The sequence below is a fragment of the Lycorma delicatula genome, chromosome 7 (assembly GCF_047948215.1).
Source record: "Lycorma delicatula isolate Av1 chromosome 7, ASM4794821v1, whole genome shotgun sequence".
In the NCBI taxonomy this organism is placed as follows: Eukaryota; Metazoa; Arthropoda; class Insecta; order Hemiptera; family Fulgoridae; genus Lycorma; species Lycorma delicatula.
This window is the reverse complement of record NC_134461.1, coordinates 58081907-58103233: the sequence shown is the minus strand read 5'-3', so window position 1 is coordinate 58103233 and position 21327 is coordinate 58081907. Positions and strand designations below refer to the sequence as shown.

The window sequence follows — 21327 nt, the reverse complement described above, 5'->3', positions numbered from 1 at the left end:
AAGGAGGGGCTTGGCTATGCTGAACTACTCAAGCAAATAAGAATCAGGCTAAGTGAGGACATGACTGAAGACACTGTGTCGGTTTGAAAGGGTAGAACTGACATGATGGACATTAGGATCAAAGAATCCTCAACAAAGAAAGAAGTCATGATACTAAGGCTCAGTTCCATAGTGAAAAATGCAGTAGTACTGAGAACAGGAGGGACTCTTGCATGGTGGTGTACCATGTTACAGGATTAGATCTGGATGCCACCTCAGAGGAAATCACGGCTGCAATAAGAAGGAAGGGGCACAAGGTCCCAGTTCATGTCTAGCCCCTCAGGCCGGCCCACAAGGACACCAAGAAAACCACAGTGCAGCTATACAAAAGAGACACCAGTTTGCCACCAAAGACAGCATCAAAGTAAAATAGTAAAGTAGGCATTCGTGTAAAATTGAGCTGTAGCAAGAGGAGGTGAATGAGGTGAAGGCCTTCCGGTGCTGGAGTTTTGGCCATACAGCAGCAGCCTGCAAGGGACCTGATAGATCGAACCTGTGCTACAATTGCGGAGGGCGAGGCCACAAGGTGGCGGATCGTGCAGAACCTATGAAATGCCTTGATTGTGGGCAGGGAAGACATTGGACTGGGAGCCGGGCTTGCACTCACCGCCCTTCATGAAATGCATCTGTTACTAATACTGAAGCCTGGGGCGAAGCGTTGCAACATCTAGGCTGCGAAGGTGACCCCCATGCCTAGGATGTTCTGGTCTACCCACATGCATGAGTAGGGGGTCAGAGCTACCTGATGATGGTATGGGGGGACCCTCAAGGTGTGAGGGGACAGGTGACGTGGAGTAAGCACGAGATGTGCACAGCGCGTACCTGGGGCTTCATAAGTTAGGGATGGGATGAGTAGTTCTCCAGTTGATGGATAGGCTGGCTATCCAGAAGAGGAAGTCGGCGTGTCCTGATGATGCCAGGGAGAACCCTGTGGGAAACTCCTACAGGGGGCTAGACAGGGAGGGCAGACTGTCACCGACACCCTGAGGTGACTGAGTGGAGTGATGCTTAATTGCTGGACTGGTTGCCTTGGGGGTGTTTCCAACCGAAAACGAAAAAAAAGTCTATAAGGTAGAATACTGTGCAATAATACATCACCTTTCTAATGATACTATTCAGTTCTGTGTATATGCAAATTCTTGTCTCCTTATGGTGATATGTCGACTCTCTTGGAACCTATCTTGCACTTGGTTTACTTGCTTCTGGATGATGATGTTATGTACTTACAATTACTTGTAACTTTTCAGCTGCAATCTTAACCGCAATCCATAAGTCTTCTACAGTGAGAGAGTCTATGTGAGTTTCAATTGTTGAAGATGAAACTTCAACTGGATATCCAGAATGGTGCTTGTCAGTCATTGAAGTTCAACCACCTTAAAACTTTTCAACCCACTTGTAAAAATTTCTGTGGTTCATAAAACTTTGTCCATATTGTTTGGTTATGCAAGAGTAAATGTTAACTCGTTAACTAATTAACCAACTTCAATAGGACTCACCATCGCACAATGAAATTTTGAGGTATAAACAAAACAATTTTTCTCAAACAGCTGAACAAGATTAGGAACTTACTGTTCTGGAAGAGTATCATAACCCTCTTACCAACTGCTTTGCCTTCACAGCTATTTATATCTTTAGTTACTGAATGATGCTTATATTCTGCAAATTATAATACGTATTTCAAATGGCAAAGTTTTCTCACGTAAGTAGGGAAATGTAAAAGGTAAAATTCTTTAAAAAATGAAAAAAGTGGTACTGAATAAAACTTCATTAAAAATGAATAAACTGTCCAAGAATGATGCCCCTGAATTGGGACAGATGATTTCTATTTTAAAGTACACAGATTTATTATGTTCAGCTACAAGAAACAAAATGTAAGATATAAATAGAATCTCTTCCAGATTTCAAGAGTTATCTGACAGAAATTATGTTGGGGGACTGAAACAACCATTAAAAGAACTTATGTAAAAAAAATATATCTAAATACAATATAATTTTTGCTGGATAATTTGTATCTTTAAATATCATTTTAGGATTTTCTTACTGTTAAAACTTAGTCCACTGGTAATGGTGGCACACCTGTGATAAGCGTTTATTTTCTAAATTATAAACGGATTGACAAGGTCAAATACTTTTACTAAATAATTTCAGAGTTAAATATGTATCAATTTGGAACTAATAATTTCATAATAATTAAAAATTAAATGCAATAAAAAATATATATACATAAAAACTTTCTTTCTCTCTCTTTCACTCACACATGCACATGCACACACAAATAAACAAATATATGTAGAAGACAGATAATAATAATTTGCATTACACAATATGCATGGCAGTTTTTAAAATTAATATTATGGATAAAATTAATAATTATTACAACACATAAGGCCTAAGCAATATTGAAGACAAACTGAACAATTGGCAACATTGAAGTCAAGTACCATCTATTTCTTCTATATATTTTTATAATTGTTAAATAAAATGCACGTCATTGTTATCCTCATTCAATTACATATTAATTTAGAGTACTACATAACAATTAAAATTACATTTAACAATTATAAAAAAATCCATGTTTACATTATTGCATAACTTACTTGTTTCCTATTAACTGCTTTGGGTTGTAGCTTTGGGGGAGGTGGCCGAGGTGGAGGTTTTTTCTTTTCTCCAAGTGTTGAATCTAATCTGGCATATTTTTGGTCTTCAAAGGGATCACTGAAACCATATAAGAGAGAAGAAAATCAATATGTATTAAACGTTTTATAAATGACAGCTAAGGAAAATAAAAATAGAACATTTTCTGAAAAAAAGAAAGTTTTCTTCTGTATGTAATGTAATATGCAGTAATAAATATATAAAGCTTGCAAATGATTAAATATTACTAACTTAAAATATCTTAGTTAGCCCTGCACTCCTATGATTTTAAGTATTTAACACATTCTAAAATAAGCATTTTAGTTCTCACCTTTGGGAACTAACAAAAAATGATAAATATTGGATTTTTTAAATAAAAGTCTTCTTATTATCCTATATTGGATGAAGGAATAAATATAAACACAAAAAGCTAAAATCACAAACCAATTTTAATTTTAAGGAATAATAGGTTAAAAAAATATTGTTAATTATTAGAATCAAGAATTTAGTTTATTATCAGATAATAGTAAAAAAAAAGAATCTTTAAATAGGACAAGTGAACAATAAGAAATTCAGTACCTTAAAAATGGTTACCTAAATGGGCCAAAAATAAAACTCAATGTCAAAATCAGTATAGCAGTTGCTATTAACAGTAGGCTGCTCATCCAGAAAATAGGTTTGCAATGCTAATGTGGCTACAACATGTTCTAAGAATAAAAGGTGAGAAATTTGGGATTCCAAAGCAGATGGAAAAATGTAGAAAAAAACACTGGAGGAAGCTGTAAAATAGGAATGATAAAGGCAATGAAGGAACAGTAGATACTGCTCTAATAGGTAGGTTTATGGTTTATGGTAGGTAGGTTACTTTATTCCACCAATTTCTCAGTTCTAAAAGGTTCTAAAAGTTCACTTTAAATTATCCAAAAGGTAAGTGGAATACTCAATTAACTGTGAACAACTAATAGTTATACTAGGATGAAAAATTAAATACCTCTGGGCAGAAATAATAAACTGTAAATTTCTGTTAACTGTACCATATGTGTATCAGCATTCTGAACTGAAATTTCAAATAAAAACTAAACAGTTAAGGTGAAATGAGATCTAGGATTACACTTCATGTTACGTATTTCAGATCAAAAATCATGGATAAAATATCTGAAATAAAAGCATCTGTCACAATATTACTGATAGGTAATATTTAGTTACGTACTTGTATGAAGTAAGTTACAAACTTACACTTTTATCACATTTTTTAAATAAACAAGTTTGTTACAAAACTTAAAAAAAGTCTATTACAATATTATTAAAAATTTGCATTTTATAAATATGTTTTTCCATTTTATACTCATTTTTCCTAACACCCAATGAAAGGTAACAGTGTCTGACAGATAATGTTATTAAACACTCCAGATCATTGAGTGTATAAAACCTAACTCAAGAAAAATTACGAATTGTAAAGAAATTAATACTGTACGAGTATTTTTATCTTCTAAATTTTCTTTATTTATGTTAATGATTAGTTCAAATTTGCATCGTTCAATCTCTATAATAATTTATAATCATCTGTTAAGTATACTATATACAAATAGTACACAGTAATAAATTTTTATTTTCATCAACAGTAATAAATTATTTTCATGACATCCATAAATAATTTTAGGTCACAGAACTATCATTAAATAAATTACAATTGGATACAAAATTTAGTATCTAGCTTCACAACAAAACCATCCACAAATATTGTATTTAAAGTTGAATCGCAAAACTAATTAAATAATATGAAATGTTTATTAATTAGTTATTATAACAACATTACAGGAACTTTTAACTTAGTCAGTGGTGGTATAGATACAGTTTAAAATAATAATAAATATTACTAAACAAATTTTAAATATTAAACTTGTGTTCTTTCTCAAATGATTAAAAAAGTACTCTGAGATTTTCCCAAGATTATAATTCACAGAAGTATTTTATATAAATAAATATTCTGTATGAAAGATTATAATAAAAAGGGTTTTATTTATATGAAAAATTTGACTGTTTAACTTTTATCACAAATTCTTCTTTATTTACTTATTATCATTCCAAATTACAAGCTGATTCCCAACTACAATAGCCATAATATTTTTAAATATTATGGCTATTGGATTAAGGATAAATTTTGTAACATACAAAAATGCCAAACTTGATCAACTTTGGCATTTTGCGATCTGATCAGGTCTAAATCAGGTTCACACACAGAACTTTCCAAATGAGAATAGATGCTATCACTATGTCACGGAGATCGGCATTTAAGCTTATTACAAAAATAAATAATTAATAAAAAAGAATAGACAAAAAAGATAAATAAATAGATAAATACTATATAAATAAATAGTATACTACTATTTATAGACACTTCAATTTTGATGTGCACAACTTTTGGGATCTCTCTCTGTACATTGAGAACATCACAGTCCAACAAAATGTTTGTTTCATTGGTCAGTTCATTTCATTATGATCCATTGTGGTCAAGGTGTAATGCAACTTCTCTGGAATATCAATCATATCTTCCTGATAAAATTTTTATTTATTTCTCTAGTATTCACAGGACTAAAAAGTGATACAAGGACCCTAACAATGTCATTTGCCTATCTGATAAAACAGTTTCTATGAATAGGTTCCAGGAATGTTTCCAAAAGCTTTATAATTGTTGGCAAATGACACTACTTTGAAGTAAAAACAACTTAAAACTTTTATAACTTGCACAACTTTTGGTAAAATAAATATATAACAGAAAATTTTTGGAAGCAATCTCAAATACATTTTTGATTCTGGTAGCCTTGAATTTTCAAGTAACTGAATAACATACTGCACTTTCATAATATGCAGGTTAACATTTGACACTGCAGTCAATTTAATTTTTTTTAGTAAAATTTTTCTGCACAGGGTAAATACTTTTATTTAAAACAGTTTTATCAATTTCAAATTTTAGTTTGAATGTTTCAGCTGCAAGAACATAAATAGGCAGAGATATGAGAGTTAACCTTTCCTTATGAATATAATTGCAAGTATCAATGTTTCTTTCAAAAATGTGGTTACTCAAGGACCTTTGCCAACTTAGGATTGCCAAAGATTGAATTTTGTTTCTGCTTAACCCCAACAGACCATTTTAATAAAATAAAAAAATTTCCTTATCATCACTGGGGTGATTTGCGACTTATTTAAGGTTGCATACTAACATAATATAAATAATGTACTTGTACATTTCATTTTGGTAATAAATGGTAAAATAAATATTCAAAAGTAAATTGTAAGCCAAATTTTCTATTTTTATAAGATAGCAATAGAACTCTTTTATCTCAGAAAATTTTGTTATTAGTTTGCCACTAACTGCTGTTTTTATAGATTAAAAACTGAAAAAGAATTGCAATTTATTCCTGTAATATATACACCTTTCGATTACACAGAAAACAAAAATCTTAGCTTAAAAAGACAAATAAACAAAAATAATCTGACAACTTTTATAAAAGTAGTATATAGTAGCATGCAAATCAATCTGAACACAGGGACACATGTTATATAATAGTATTTTATGAAAGTTTATTTCATTTTATTTTGTTGGACTAGGAACAATGAAAGCTGTTTAAAACAATTTAAAGAAACTGGTTCTTTTCACCTCAAAGGAAATGCAAATGTGATCATAAAAAACTCCAACACACTATTGGTTATTAGCGAGAAAAAATAAACTTGGTCCAAAATTATCTGCTGTGGACTTAAATTAAGAATTAGCAGCCAGTGGAACAGATTTACACGTGACAACTGTTAGATGCCGACTTCTTGCAGCTGGACAGAAAACTATTTCGAGCAATTAAAAAGCAGCTTTTAACACCAACAATTGGAAAAAAAAGGCTCTGTGTGTGTAAATACATGCTAACTGGGACAAAGAAGACTGGAAAAATGTTATGTTTTCTGATGAATCACATTTTTATGTTCAGGGGCAAAGGGTTCCATACATTAGAAAAGCATCAGATGAAAATACATCATTGGTTCATATCCAATAACCAGTTCACAGAAAAAATTATTTGGGGTTATATCACATTTGAAGGCCCTTGTTCATTACTTCCAGTAGATGGTATGTGTTAATACTTCCAGTATTAACCACATCTCAGGAGTAGTTGACCTGAGACTGTACAAGACTACACTTCATTTACATTCATACATATCCTCATTCATCCTCTGAAGTAATACCTTACGGTAGTTCCAGAGGCTAAACAGAAAAAGAGAAGTAGATGATATGTGGAAAAGTAATGGATATATCAAAATTGTGAAGGAAAGGATGGTGACAACTTCAAAAAAATTCCCACAAGGCAACAGAGTATTCCAACAAGATCTGTTGCCATGCCACTGTTAAAAAAATGGAAATTTTTTCAAGAATGAATTATTAAAATGCTCCTGTGACCAGGCAACACCACAGACTTAAACCCAATTGAAAATCTTTGGACAATAGTCAAAAAAGACTCAAAGAAATGAATTGGACCACAAATATTAACCTCATTATAGCAATATCAGTATGGTTTCATGATATGAAATCAAAAAAACTGTGAATTAAATTTATTGAATTTGATGATAAATTGTGTACATGAAGTGACTAAGAACAAAAGAACATGTATTAATTACAAGATATTCAGAATTTAATAGGTATGATTTTTTCCCTAAAGAAATTTACTTTATATTAAACATCTAAGTGTGAAAATTAATTTGCACACTTGTTAGATACATTTCTATAAGGCAAAGTATAGCTACTCTTTTTGCATTAAAATTATTCTGCTTTAATATTTAATGTAAAATTTCTTTTAGTTTTTTAAGCCATTATTAGCAGATATTCATATTATAAAATTAAATATTTAAATCATACATATGTTTCAATTTTGCTATATAATCAGTTTACCCAAGCTATTTTTTTTAAATAAATTAAACCTGATTAAAATTTAAAACTAAAGTTATAAATCAAATATTAATTACATACATATTTTAATATTGTGCTTATATAAATATTCTTCAAAAATAATGAATGCTATACAAATTTTTTAAAACTATATTTTACAAAGATGAGACAAGACAGCAAGAAATTTCAAGTATGACAACAGCACTTTGACCTCCTACATATTTATTTTTTTGCTTGATATCATAACATAAGATTGAAGCTTTTGCGTGGGATATGGAAATTGATAATAATAATATATTAATGAAATATTAATATTAAACAAATAATATGCATGTTCTTCATTTCTGTAGAAAAAAAAAATAAAATCTAGTAAAACAAACTGTAAAATTGTAAATTATTTAAATTTGTTCCCTTAAAATGTCAATACACATAAAAAAATTCCATTCATTGATATTATCATATAAAATTTGTAAAAACATAACATATATCTTCAGTTTAAATCTATCAATATTCAGTCTTTAATGCTTTTATTGTTATAACCAATTTATTTTTGTTAAAAAGCAATAATCAATAAATAATAATTAAAATTCTTCATATTTAAAATGTTAAAAGAAATTATAAAAAGATTCAAAATTCTGCATGTAAGAAAAATTATATTCATTTATTTATACATTATTTACACTGACGTAAATACTATTTATATACAGATTAATAATTTTGTAATTTAATATTCAAATCATAATGTATATAATGCAGTAATGTAGACTTGGGATTTGCAAACAATCTTATAGATACCAAGATGAAATGAAATGAAATGGTGAGGTGAAATGGAAAGATAAACTAAGATTATTATTAATGAGCTATAGGTTAGTTAACACAAAATCAACACCCCCCACACATACATATGTGCATATATACGCACACACACACACACACACACAAATATGGAACTGCTAAACTAGGACATTAATAATAAAACAAAAAATAGGTGTAACATGTATTATTACAAGAAACAGTGAAATGATTATTTTAAATAGGATTGATTGAAAACCAAAGCCTACTAAAGAAAGAGTAGATTTATATGCCAACCTTTGTGTATGAGGTGTGGAAAAAATACTTGAAAAAATACATAACCAAATTTGTTAAAGAGATGGTAATTCAACAATAATAGAAGACTACAATGCAACAATGGAAGAAGATAAGAAGAAAGTAGTTGGAGATTATGGAGATTACAGCCTACATCAAGAAATGAAAGGGAAATGAAAAAGGATTTTAAAATTTTTACTAAGTGTAACTAGTTATTGTGAACACAATATTTAAAATTCATTTGAGAAAGTACATGGTCAAAAGTACTGGACAATAAGTAAATTATATAATGGTTAAGCAGAAATTTTAGAACCAAATTATGGACTGCAAAAAGTATCCATCAACAGGTATTGACTTTGACAAAAATTTAATAATGACAAAATTCAGGTTGTAATTTAAAAAAAATTAAAGTAAAAATTAGGAAAAAGAGGAAAATAAGATACAGATAGGCTAAAAGAGAATGATGTATAATTAAAACCCGATATATCAAAAGTCAGGTCTAAAAGTTAGTATAGCAGATAATTTGGTTAAAAAGACACTAAATTTAAAAATTGAGATAATTATGGCAGGATATGGAAAAATAAGTTGAAAAGTGTTAATAAGTAGAAAACTGTGGATAATAATAAGAAGTATGCTGTAATAAATGGTATAAAAAACATGAAATATGATCACAGCAGAAATGAAATTAATAGGAAGTGTAAAATATCAAAGGAAGACTGCTTGAAGGAGAGATATGAGGTAGAGAAAAATATGATTACTGGAAAGGTAGATATATAATAAATAAAAAATTAAGAAAAAACCTTGAGGGGAAAAGAAGCCATGTCAGAGGTATGAATGGAAAACCTTTGTAACAGAGAAGAAGCTAACAGGTAGCAGAAATACACAGAAAGATTATTCAGGGGGAAAACCTGCTATCTATTTCACGTGTTAGAGAAAGAAATTGGGGAGAAATTGTTGATTTTAGAAGAGATTCTACACTATGATCTGAATTTGATATAACACTGTAAGATTTAAAAAATAATAAAATAGTAGGAATTCTGATAAATCATCTAAATTACTAGTCTGTCTGGGAGAAGGACCAAATAAGCTTTAGGCACAGTATAGAAGATTCATGACTCAGGAAATGACTCACGACTTATGAATTCATGATTGAGGAAAGGCATCAATTTTAAAAAGTATAATTGTTATGATACCAAAAAGAAAGCAGGATTCTCTCATATATGAAAGAACTATTACATGATCAGTTAAACATCTCCTGCATCAAAATACTTACTATAATAATCTATAGACAAAGAGAAGGTACACTAGATGTAGACCTTGGATTCTGAAAGAACAATGTTGCAAGAAAGGCCACACTGGCCCTTAAACTGATTTTAGAATGACGGCTTAAAAAGAATAATGTCCATTGCTTATACGATCTGGAGAAAACATCTGATTATATATAATGAAATAAAGTATTTATAATTTAAAAAAAAAATAATTTAAATACAAGAAAAGATTTTTATGAACAGTTCAAGAAGCAGGTAGTAGTTACAAGAATAGAATATGAATAAAATCAAGCTCTAATTCAGAAAAGACTGAAACAAGATGTAGTTTACTACCTTTGTTTTTGAAATTGCAAACAAGTTAAGTAATAAAGGAACAGAAGAAAAAAGTTTGAGATCAGAATAACTATCCAAGGAGAGAAAATAAAGAGATTAAGATTTGCTGATGATATTGTTCTTTTGGCAGAAATCAAAGGCAAGTTAGAATAAATCAATCTGATTATTGATTAATTGTTAGGACAGAACTTCAGTCTGAAAGAGATAAAAAAGTATCAAGACGTGATGAAATGAAGAATAGAGAAGAATTAAATATTAAAATAGTGGGAACACAATATACTGTAGATGAGAGAGCTTTTTCATTTAAGAAGTAATATTAGAAAGAATGGACAAAAAAAATAAGTCTGGTAATTTCAAATATAGAAATCTATGAATTAGAGATGCCTGGAAATATGTATTAAAATACCGAGGTTTAGTTAATTTCATGAGAAAGGGTTAAATAGAAGATAAAAATTGTAAGGGAAGACAAAAATTGGAATGTATAAAAAATATGGTGGGGTTAAAAGAATGGCACTTTATCACACACCAGAAATGAATAGAGAATAGCATCAAAGTAATCAACTAAATGATGACAAAAAATAAAAAGCAAGTTAACTCTTAACGGAAGAACAAATGTTAAGTAACAAAATTATCATAGTAATATATATATTAAAAAATAAGATAATCTAAATTATTTCAAAACTAAAGAAGAAATAACTTAATGTTTAATGACTATAATTAACTATTCATTTAAGATAAGATTTATATAAATACAATTGTTATTAATGATTTTATCTATAATTAATCAATTATCTTATAACAGTCAACTGTTACTTTATACAATCTGTATCTGTGACACACTTTTATTATGAACAATGAGTTAGTAATTTAAAAAATATTAAGTATAAAATCATTAAAATGTTGATACTGAACATGAGATTTTTATTGCAACATTTTAAAACGCTTCTTGTTGTTTATAATAACAAATTCAACTATAAATACTCCTTACATTCTAAAAAAATATACACTGCAGTTATCAGAAACATTATATTTCTTCAAATCTAAACAAATATCTTACAATTATAAAAGAATTACTAAATTCCATCATGTATTTAAAAAATTACAATGATGTATGTTGTGCTAAATATGTAATTGAAACTGATATTAAAAATAGAAATCATTCAAATGAAAACAAAAATTGAAGTTTACACTTCTATTCCATAATACAAAGACTAAAAATCAACAAATTAACTAAAGTAATAATGAATTATAAAACTTAGAAAAAAAAAACAGATGATTTAAGATAATTCTGTTCAAAAGATAAGTACTATCTGAATATATGAACACACATTTTTTATATGTAAAAGGTAAAATAAAAATCATCCTCAACAATCAAAAAATAAATGCACCAAAAACACAAAATATGTACGATTAAAAAGACATATTTGGTATTATATATGTTTTGAATAAATAAATATATATATATAGATATATATACTTAAAATCATAAATGAAATAGAAATATACAGTACCACCACACTATCTACCAAATTTAGCTGAATAAGATAGTAACTTGTGAGTAATATATCACTGACAAATTAGTACATTGACAGTTTTAGCAATAATAATGTTAAAACTATGCTATTAATTCCTTTACATGTGACACAACCACAAAAAATGTATGGTTAAACAGTATAATGCAACAAATTAGCCCAAACATCTATTAGTACCCACTAAAATAATATTACAACCATATACAGTATTGCAATGCTACTGCTGTAGAGTACGAATAGAATCTTGATATTATAAGGGTTCATCTTTTGCTTCACACTATTTAGTCCAGTGTTTTCTATGTCTGTGTATAAGTAAGCAGGTAATATAAAAGTGGCACTAGCTAAAGCTGCTTTCTTTAGAGCAATTTTAATTATACGCCCAATCACTGTGGTTTACACCGCGAGATGCTGCTTATTGGGATGAATAACAAAGTTTGCTTGGCTTGCAAACGTTTGGCATTACTTTATTCTTAAGAAAAAAGTTGTCATTTTTATAAATTAAATGTTTCATGTTGATCGCCTATACCCATTATATGTCACTGTACTCAACACACACTGCACTATCATTATATTATAAGGGGAGGCTGAAACTTGACGTCGTCTAACAAATGAAAAGAGATCATCTAATGAAACAAGTATAGCAGAATATATTTTATTTGTTACAAAAACATAAACTTATTTTTCCACATAGTCACAATTTACAACTATACACATCTACCAACAGTGAACCATTCTCTCATTCCACCAATGAAGACTGCTAATGGTCTTTCCTTGATCCACGACTTCCAAAAGCCTCGGCTCTTGTGAAGTTGCACATGATGTATCTGGTCGAGCATTATTATGGCTCTATAGATTACCAAACACGACACATATCTCCCAAGGTGTTTCTAATGTCTTTAAAGTTTGCACAGAATTCTGTCAACCCAGCTTTAGTCAGTCAGATACACATGTCTGGAATCCTTACACTGTTAAGAGAATTTTTTTGCAGAGATTTGTTCTGAATTTTTGATTGTAGTGAACTTCGACGTTGACATTCCATGCTATGTCATTCTCTTCTGGGTTGTGACAATATTGAAAAGTAACTCATAAGTAACTTTGTCACAATAAAGTTTCAAAAAATTCCTTTTTTATTGTTTGTTCTTTACTGTGAGGTTGTGTAGCACCACTGCAAACAAATTTTGCAATAGCCCAGTTTGTACAATAAGGTGTCCTATTCATTCTTTCAATATGCCTACCTAGGTAATGTGTTGTGTGATGGGAAGATCATTCTGAATCTATTCACTTCAATAACACCTTTAATAATTGTCTTCAATAATTTTAATGTCTAATAAATTTATTCAGTAATTTTATTGTGTTTAATTGATTCCATCATGCAACCAAAGTCATTTAAAATATATCTTCAGCACTTAGAAGTATTCTTATGAGAAAGAGTAAAATATGTAGGAATAATATATACAACATTCATAACAATTAGTATTTTCTGTTTATTTAGTTTATTTTTTAAAAATACGATGTAATAATATTAAAGAACGCAAAAGAACTTATACAAAAGTATAAATATATATGGACTTAAATTTAAAAGAAACCTATACACACACACAAAAAGAGAGAGAGAGACGCGCGCAAGCACACACAAAGAGAATGACTTTTATGGCGATATTTGAAGTTAAGTGAAATGACATAATAAAATTCAACAATCAGGATTCAAATGATAATAATTTTTATTTTAACGAGAGGTTACGTTTAAAGTAAAGAACGTTTCATTGTAAAAAAAAAATTATTCTGAAAACTTTATTTCTCTTAAAACTACTTAACTAATACTACTTCTCTATATAATCGCCATGAATTAAGACATTTATTGTAGCGATACACCAGCTTCAATATACCCTTGTCATATTGTTCTGCCGCCAGCCCATTCAGCCACTGATTAACAGCATTTTTAAGTTCATCGTCACTCGCGAATTACTTAACACTCAAAATTTCTTTCAATTTCCCAAAAAATGACAATCAAAAGGAGTTAAGTCCGGACTATATAGTGGGTGAAAGTAAATTTCCCTATCAAATGTTCTCAGTAAATCACGTGTCGGAACCGCAACATGTGGACGTGCATTATCGTGAAGCAGGGCGACGCCGTCGGCCAACCGCCCACGTCGCCGATTTCGATGGCGCGCCGTAACTTACTTAGAATTTCGCAGTAGGCTTCTGCATTTGCAGTCGTTCCTTCCACGTGGCATGAAATCAATCAGCAGTAATGCCAAACTGATACCAAAAGATAGTAGCTACCAGTTTGCAGTGGCACAGTCCAAATGGCTGTGGCTTGACCCTTGTTGGTCTGGTTGGCGATTGAGGATGACGCCATTCACTTGACTGCCGTTTTCTCTCTGGCGTGTAATACGAAATCAATATTTCATCACCAGTAATAACTGAACGAATTAAGGAACTCATCACCTTTTTCTGTGTAGCGCACCAAAAATTCCGAAGTAGATCCCACTCGGACTTTTTTATGACGTTCCGTTAAGACGTGCGGCACCCAACATGCACAAACCTTTCTGAAGCCTAAATGGTCATGAACAATGCGACCAATAACACCTCTTGAAACATCAGAAAAAGAAGGGCCAGGTAGGAAATCGTTGAGCGACGATCTTTTCTGATTTCATCATCGACGCGTTTCAACAAGTTCTCGGTGATTATCGAGGGCCTCCCCAAACGTTCTTTATCATGCACATTAACTCTGTTATTTCTAAACCTTTCACGCCATTTTCGGACGTTTCTTTCAATCATTACATTATCACCGTACACAGTAACCAACTGCCTATGAATTTCAGCAGGCGTAACGTTTTGATGGTTTAAAAAATGTATGACTCCACGTATTTCACAGTCGGCGGCAACATCGATTTCCCTATTCAATTTATAACGTAATAACTCACACATAATGAAAGATACTACAACGCGGCAACAGAAAACAATGCAGAGTGTACATTACTAGCGTGGCCATGAACGACAAAGATTTGCCAAAGCTTAAGGAGAGAAATTTCCCAGAGTTCTTTACTTTAGAGATATCCCTCGTATATTTTTAATTGTTATAAATCCATGTTCATAGTCGACAGATTCCCCTGTACATATAGATTTGGTTCATCTCATTTAATTTTATTATCTACATTTTATAAATCATTTATTTAACATTTCATATAAATGAGTTTATTAAATGAAATGATGCATATTCACTGATTTTTTGCTAATTAAAAGATTTTTATATATAAAATCAATTATCAATGAAAACTCTAGAAAGACTTTCACAAATGAACATTCTTATTATTACTTATTACTATTCTCTCAATTATCAATTCATTTCTAACAAAGTTATTACTTCTACTCAATTCATATCATTACGTATATTACATGTTATTACGTATTAAGTGTATGTAGTGTGTTTTCTTTTTTTTAGTTTCATTTATTGTTGTTTTTTTAGTTGAATTTATTTTATTTCTTGTGCCGTCATGTTTTTTTAAAATTTTTATAATTGTTTTATTATTTAATACTTTTTAGTGATGATCGAGAAAAATTCACGATTCTAAATTTTATGGATATAATATATTTAACATAGTGGGCCAAATGAAGAAACTATAAACATTTCAATTTATATATTTAATTGGCGTAAACCAATCTAAACTTACAGATTTTTCAAGCGATTGAGTTCTTTGAGAGACTTTTTATTGCACAGATCATATACAATTTTCTGGGATCCAAACAACTAACGGCTAAACTCTCCAATTGTCTCATGCGACTCAGTGCTACGTAGGCCTGGCCCTTGGGAAAGATATGAATGCACAGATCTAGAACAGCTCTATCTAGGGTAGTCTCCTGTTGTTTATGCATCGTCACAGCACAGTATTAGTAACACCATACCTCGTACCACTTTGCCCTGTCCCTGTAAAGCATCAAATTCGACAATAGTGGGCTCGATCCTCAATCTAATGCCGATAGAATTACTTCTAATCTGTCATCAAACTCCATAAACACCATTTGTGGGAGCTCGCCAAGCTCAAGCTGGTCTCAACAAAGCACAGGCCACTCGATTTTTCTGATTATATCAGTTAATTTTTGTTCTGGTTTGGTTCCATTGTGATTTTGTATCATACTAGCAAATACCCTGCCTAAATTTTGAAAATCGTTTCCAAAGATATAAGAACATTTCCGAATAAAGGTGATTTGTTATATCGAGAGTGTACCTGAAGCGAGTAAAAGTTAGCCTTCAACCTACTAACAAATACCCCATTTGAATTTTGAAAATCGGAAGATTTTTTGTATATTGTAAGAGTGCCCCAGGGGCACCTCATTTATCAGCTAATGGTGATGATTGATCCTGCCTCACACGACATGCTCGCATCACCTTACCACTCTAGCCAAACACGCAAACCCCACAGGAAACCCATTATTATTAAAAAGAATTTTAAAAAAATTTATTTAATACTATTTTATTTTATTTAATGTAAATTTAATTAATTATTTTTGTATTCATTCGACTGATTTGAATCATTCAGTTCAAACCCAGCGATAGAAGCTCACAGTTCATGGTTCATTAATTAAATTCATTAAAGTTTGTGCTTCAACTGGCAAATCTTCACTACTATACATATATATATAATTTATATAGCCTATGACACTCCCAATAACGTAAGGATTCCAACGCATGGTCATACATCTAAATCAGTTCAACCGCTGAGCTGCTATGATGGAACATACATACTTTTACATAACTACATGCATACATATACTCTAAATACATTACATTTAGATGTAATGTAGTCGTGTAAAAAAGGCAATTTTTTCTTGGGAGGGGGAAGAAAATTCAAATATTGATTTAATTAGTAATTTTTTAATGAAGCTACTAACACTTTGAGGGTCAGCTCTTAAAGGCTCCATTTTAAGGGAAAATGCCATTTAGTTAATGAAAATTTCCCTAGTGCCGACTAGAGCTTTGTTAGAGTACTAAAAGAAACATGATGCTTATATACAATTATATTTTGAAAGTTGTTTTTTAAATTTACATGATGCACAATAGATAGATATATACATTTTTAAATACGAAATGAATAATAAAATCTGAGAAATTGGAAAATAATTTAGTAATACAGTAAAACTTCTCAATATCAGAGACGGTTCAGGAACAACAATCTGTCTATTATTTAGAGGCGTCTGCTATTCAGAAAAATGTGAAAATACTATTATGTTTGATTATGGTACAGAAAAAAGCACTTTGAATAGAACAATAGTATTATGTATTTATTTCATATAAAGTAAATTAAAAAAAAAAAATTATTTGCTAATTAAAACGACTTTGTTACATTAAAATTTTTTTTATTGTTTTTCTGAAAATAAAACACTGTCTTCAATGTTCATATTTGAATAAAAAAAAGTATACTGTACTACTGTAATCAACTCATAAAGTAAGAAAATAAAATTACTTATATTAAGATGGAATAAAAACAATGTAAGCTACAAAAATATTAATCAAGGAACATACAGTATACGATAATATTAATCAAACCACATATACAAAAAATAATGTAAAAATAAAAATAAAAAACCAAGTATGGATATGTACAATTTATTTACATATTATTTTAAACTCAGTCCTGGTATATACTTTTTTTTCAATAAGCGACTGCACTAATTAAAATTATGCCTTCTGGTAATCTTTCTTGAAAGAAATATTGTTTTAATTTTCTAGCCTCTTGCTTCCTTACTCATGATGGTAAATCCAAGTTCATTCTCATTATCACTGTCATTCATTTTGGAAGTAGACAAATGTGAGGCAGCATCAAAATCACAGATGTCAATCGATACATCCTCTGCATTGAGTGCGTCGTCAATGTTCGGGTACTCTTTGTACTTTCCAAATGGTTCAATAAGTTCTTGCAATTCACTCTATTCGACAAAAATTTTATTTGGTTCAGTAATATTTTCAATATTGGAATTGAAGTTAGTTTGTAGAGGTATAATACCGGCTTTTATGAAACAACCTCTCACTCATAGTTGCAACCTGCATTATAGCCATGCAAATTCATAAAACCAAATACAATATACTAATGCTTTTAGAAAATTCATCAGCATCCTGAATTGTTGACAATTTTTGACAAGTGTTACAAGTAATGTAACACTTTTTTCTGTACTGAATTTTAAAGTGCTGAATGACCTCCTGATCAAGCGGTTGACATACAGCAGTAGTATCTGGGGAAAGAAATATCAATTTTACATTTTCTAAGCTAACATCAGAGTGAGATTTTGCACTGTCCAAGAATAAATAGTATGACTTTTCTATTTTGCCTTCCCATTCTAATATCAAAATGTAACAATCAGTCCATCATTTTGTCCCTACTCATCCAAGATTTTTTTATTTGAATATGATTCAATTTCTAATGAATTAATGTTCACACTGTAAAAAACTCCTAGGCTTTTCAGCTTTGCTGATTATTAATGGTTTTTAAAATTCACTTGACATGTTCATAGCCACCATAACAGTCAGTCTTTCTTTTGAGCTCTTCCCCCTGCACATTTTTCCTCTTTCAAACACATTGTTTCACTGGGAAACAATGCCAAGAAAAAAAGATTGGTCTCATAATAATTAAAAATGTTTCTTTCATGAAACAGTGTCAGACATTGTTTGGAAAGCAAGCATCATGATGAAATTAATAGTGATAATTTTATGCAGTGGTTTAAAAAAAATTTTTAAACTGTTGCTGAAGGAACTGTCATAGTAATGGATAATGCACCATACCATTGCCTGAAAACTGAAAAATTTCAAACACTTCAACCCGAAAATCAGAAGTTGCTGAATGGTTAAAACTGCACTGAAGACATGTTAAAAATAGAACTTTTAAAAATAGTAAAATCAGTTAACAAAAATATATTCATTACCAAGTAGATGAAATCACAAAATCAAAATTATTTCATGTTGAGGCTTCCTCCAATCAATGCAATTCATACTGATATAATTTATATGGGCAGAAGTCAAAGGCTACACTGAGAGTAATAACACAACATTTAAGTGATGTAAAAAAATTATTGATAAAAGGTGTTAATATAGTTGAATACGTTTTGATAAATTTGGGAAACGATGACAATAGTTCAACAGACATTAGCTTATCGGGTATTGAAGAAATGCATTGAGGCAACAAATATTTTTTCCTGTGTTTTACTTGATGAGATTTTAATGTAATGGTAACATACTTTCTTAGAATTTTTATTTTTAAGGTTAATATATCGTCTTCCAATTTTAAAAATTTTTTTATTATAAATTATTTTTACTTCATTTTATATTGAAAGAAAAGAAAAAGGTGGTTTTCAGATGGATTAAATTAGAATCATTGTATTGTTATGTTTTGATTTGCTGCACGCTTTCATGAGACAAATTATACATTTTCTAATCTACGCATCAATCAATTCAATTCTCCAAGTTCCTCATCTTTAATGATGAAAATGCAACAATTTAAAGTACTGACAAATACATAATTTCATCATTAGATGGCATTACTCTACTTACTCTAATATATAACTTAAAAGTTAGCTGAAAAGATAGATTTTAAGAATATAAAACAATCTATCCTATTCATATATGGCTTTAACATCCCATTTAGCACGGAAATTATATATCTTTATTTATTAGAAGTAATTATTAATATTCAATAAGCAAATTTATGAACAAATCAGTTACACATTCAAAATATCAGACCCTGCATATCACTCAATTTATGTAATTTTTTTTTAGTTAAATTTTAACCAGTTTGATTATATTTATTTAAGAAAGCACAACAACCATATGATCAATTATTTAAGCCATATTACACTCAAGACAAGTTAAAAATAGCAATATTTCTGTAACAAAAATCAAGAACTTTCTGCAAGATCTCTGAAGCTGCTCAGCACCTATTTATATTTAAAATTACACAGGGCATTACTAATACAACTTCTTTCATCAATAAATTAAAAATACGAACTTAATCTGTAATAAGTTGTAGATAACGTTATCTATATAATTCAAGAATTTGAAATAATCTGCATTAAATTCTAACATTAAAAGTTAAACTTAAATTTTTGTTATTATTTTAATAGTGGACACTGAGCATTGTATAAATGATTAATTTGATAAATCATTTTATTTCACAGTCAAATAAGCATAATTAGCAAGGGATGAGAAAATATAGTCAGCAGATTTTACCTTAAAAAAAACCAAACTCTGTTAGTGAAATATCTTCTAATTTACTACAAAATTATACTTGAATTTTAATCTCCTGGTGAACATAGCAAGAATAGCTATATTACAGGGTTATGTCTGATAACCATGTCAAAAATAATGCATCAGGTTTTTGCAAATCTATATGTTTTAGGATCCAACTAGTTCATCTAGACAAAAAAAAAAACATATGTATGTACATGCATACGTATGTGTCGCACTTATAAGTATGCTATACCACAGGATTACCAAACCGATTTTCTTCAAATTTTGTTCAAACATTTCTATATATGGGGCATGGACCATATTTATTTTTCAAAATTCATTTAGGGAATATCATGAAAAAAACCAATTTCAATTTTCTTCAGAGGAATTTTATAGAAAACTTTATTAAAGCAAATTTGTATAAATAATCCAAAATATATATATATTTTTTTAATCAATCCTCACCTCTTAAAAATTACATATATGTTTTCTGTTCTATTGCTCTATCTCCCTTTGGTTTAAATATTTTTCAAAAATTGTTTAAACTTCATACACTGAGCTACAAAAAAAATTTCTGTTTTTTTTTAAATTACACACCTCGGACCTAACATGCAGAAGTTTTTTTTGAAAACTTTATTTTTCTTATTTTAGCCTTTGTAGAATGGGCTGTTAGATTTAGAGAAAATTTTACTTAAGCAAATTTGTTAAGCTTAACCTATATAAAAATATTTTTAACAAATTTTTTCCACTTGGATCAATCCATTTGAAGTGACGCAAGGGTAGTTACTTGATCAATTCAAAAAATACTGAAACTTACCAACTTGAATGCTACATGTCTCAGGATCTTAAAAACTATTTTTTATTTATTTATTTATTTAAGCCGTTTACCTGTGGCAACCAGTTTTGTTAACAAAATTTTTTTGTGGTTGTAAGGTTATAATAAAAATGGGTAATTTTTTTGTGATTGTGAAGGTTATGTGTGTCTCCCAGCAGCTATTTTTGTGATTGTAAGGGTTTATGGAAAAAATCATTACTAAAAACGTATTGGTCCTGGAAGGAAGACTCAAAAAGCAATTTAATCATAGTTTCTTTAAGTAAAAAATTAGTCCAGTGGTTTATTTATCTATTTCTCTTTTTTCTATGATAAAATTACCAATAAAGTTGGACATGAAAAGCAGTGAAATTTCACTTTTGGTCATTTTTTCAACAGGCAAGGATGGCATACACAGTTTAAATTATTTTTTTATATTTAGTATATGTTAGTAGTTTTACTGTAAATAATATTAATGG

At 29.8% G+C, this 21327-nt stretch overlaps 1 protein-coding gene across 2 annotated transcripts in view; it reads right to left on the bottom strand.

The window, feature by feature from the left end:
- Positions 1 to 21327, bottom strand: part of l(3)05822 (SH3 domain-containing lethal (3) 05822) — a 60306-nt gene that overhangs the window by 35658 nt on the left and 3321 nt on the right. For both annotated transcript variants that reach the window (XM_075370717.1, XM_075370718.1), the window contains exon 3: positions 2637 to 2754. In XM_075370717.1, coding sequence (XP_075226832.1) covers positions 2637 to 2754 — 118 coding nt within the window. The remainder of the gene's footprint in view (positions 1 to 2636; positions 2755 to 21327) is intronic.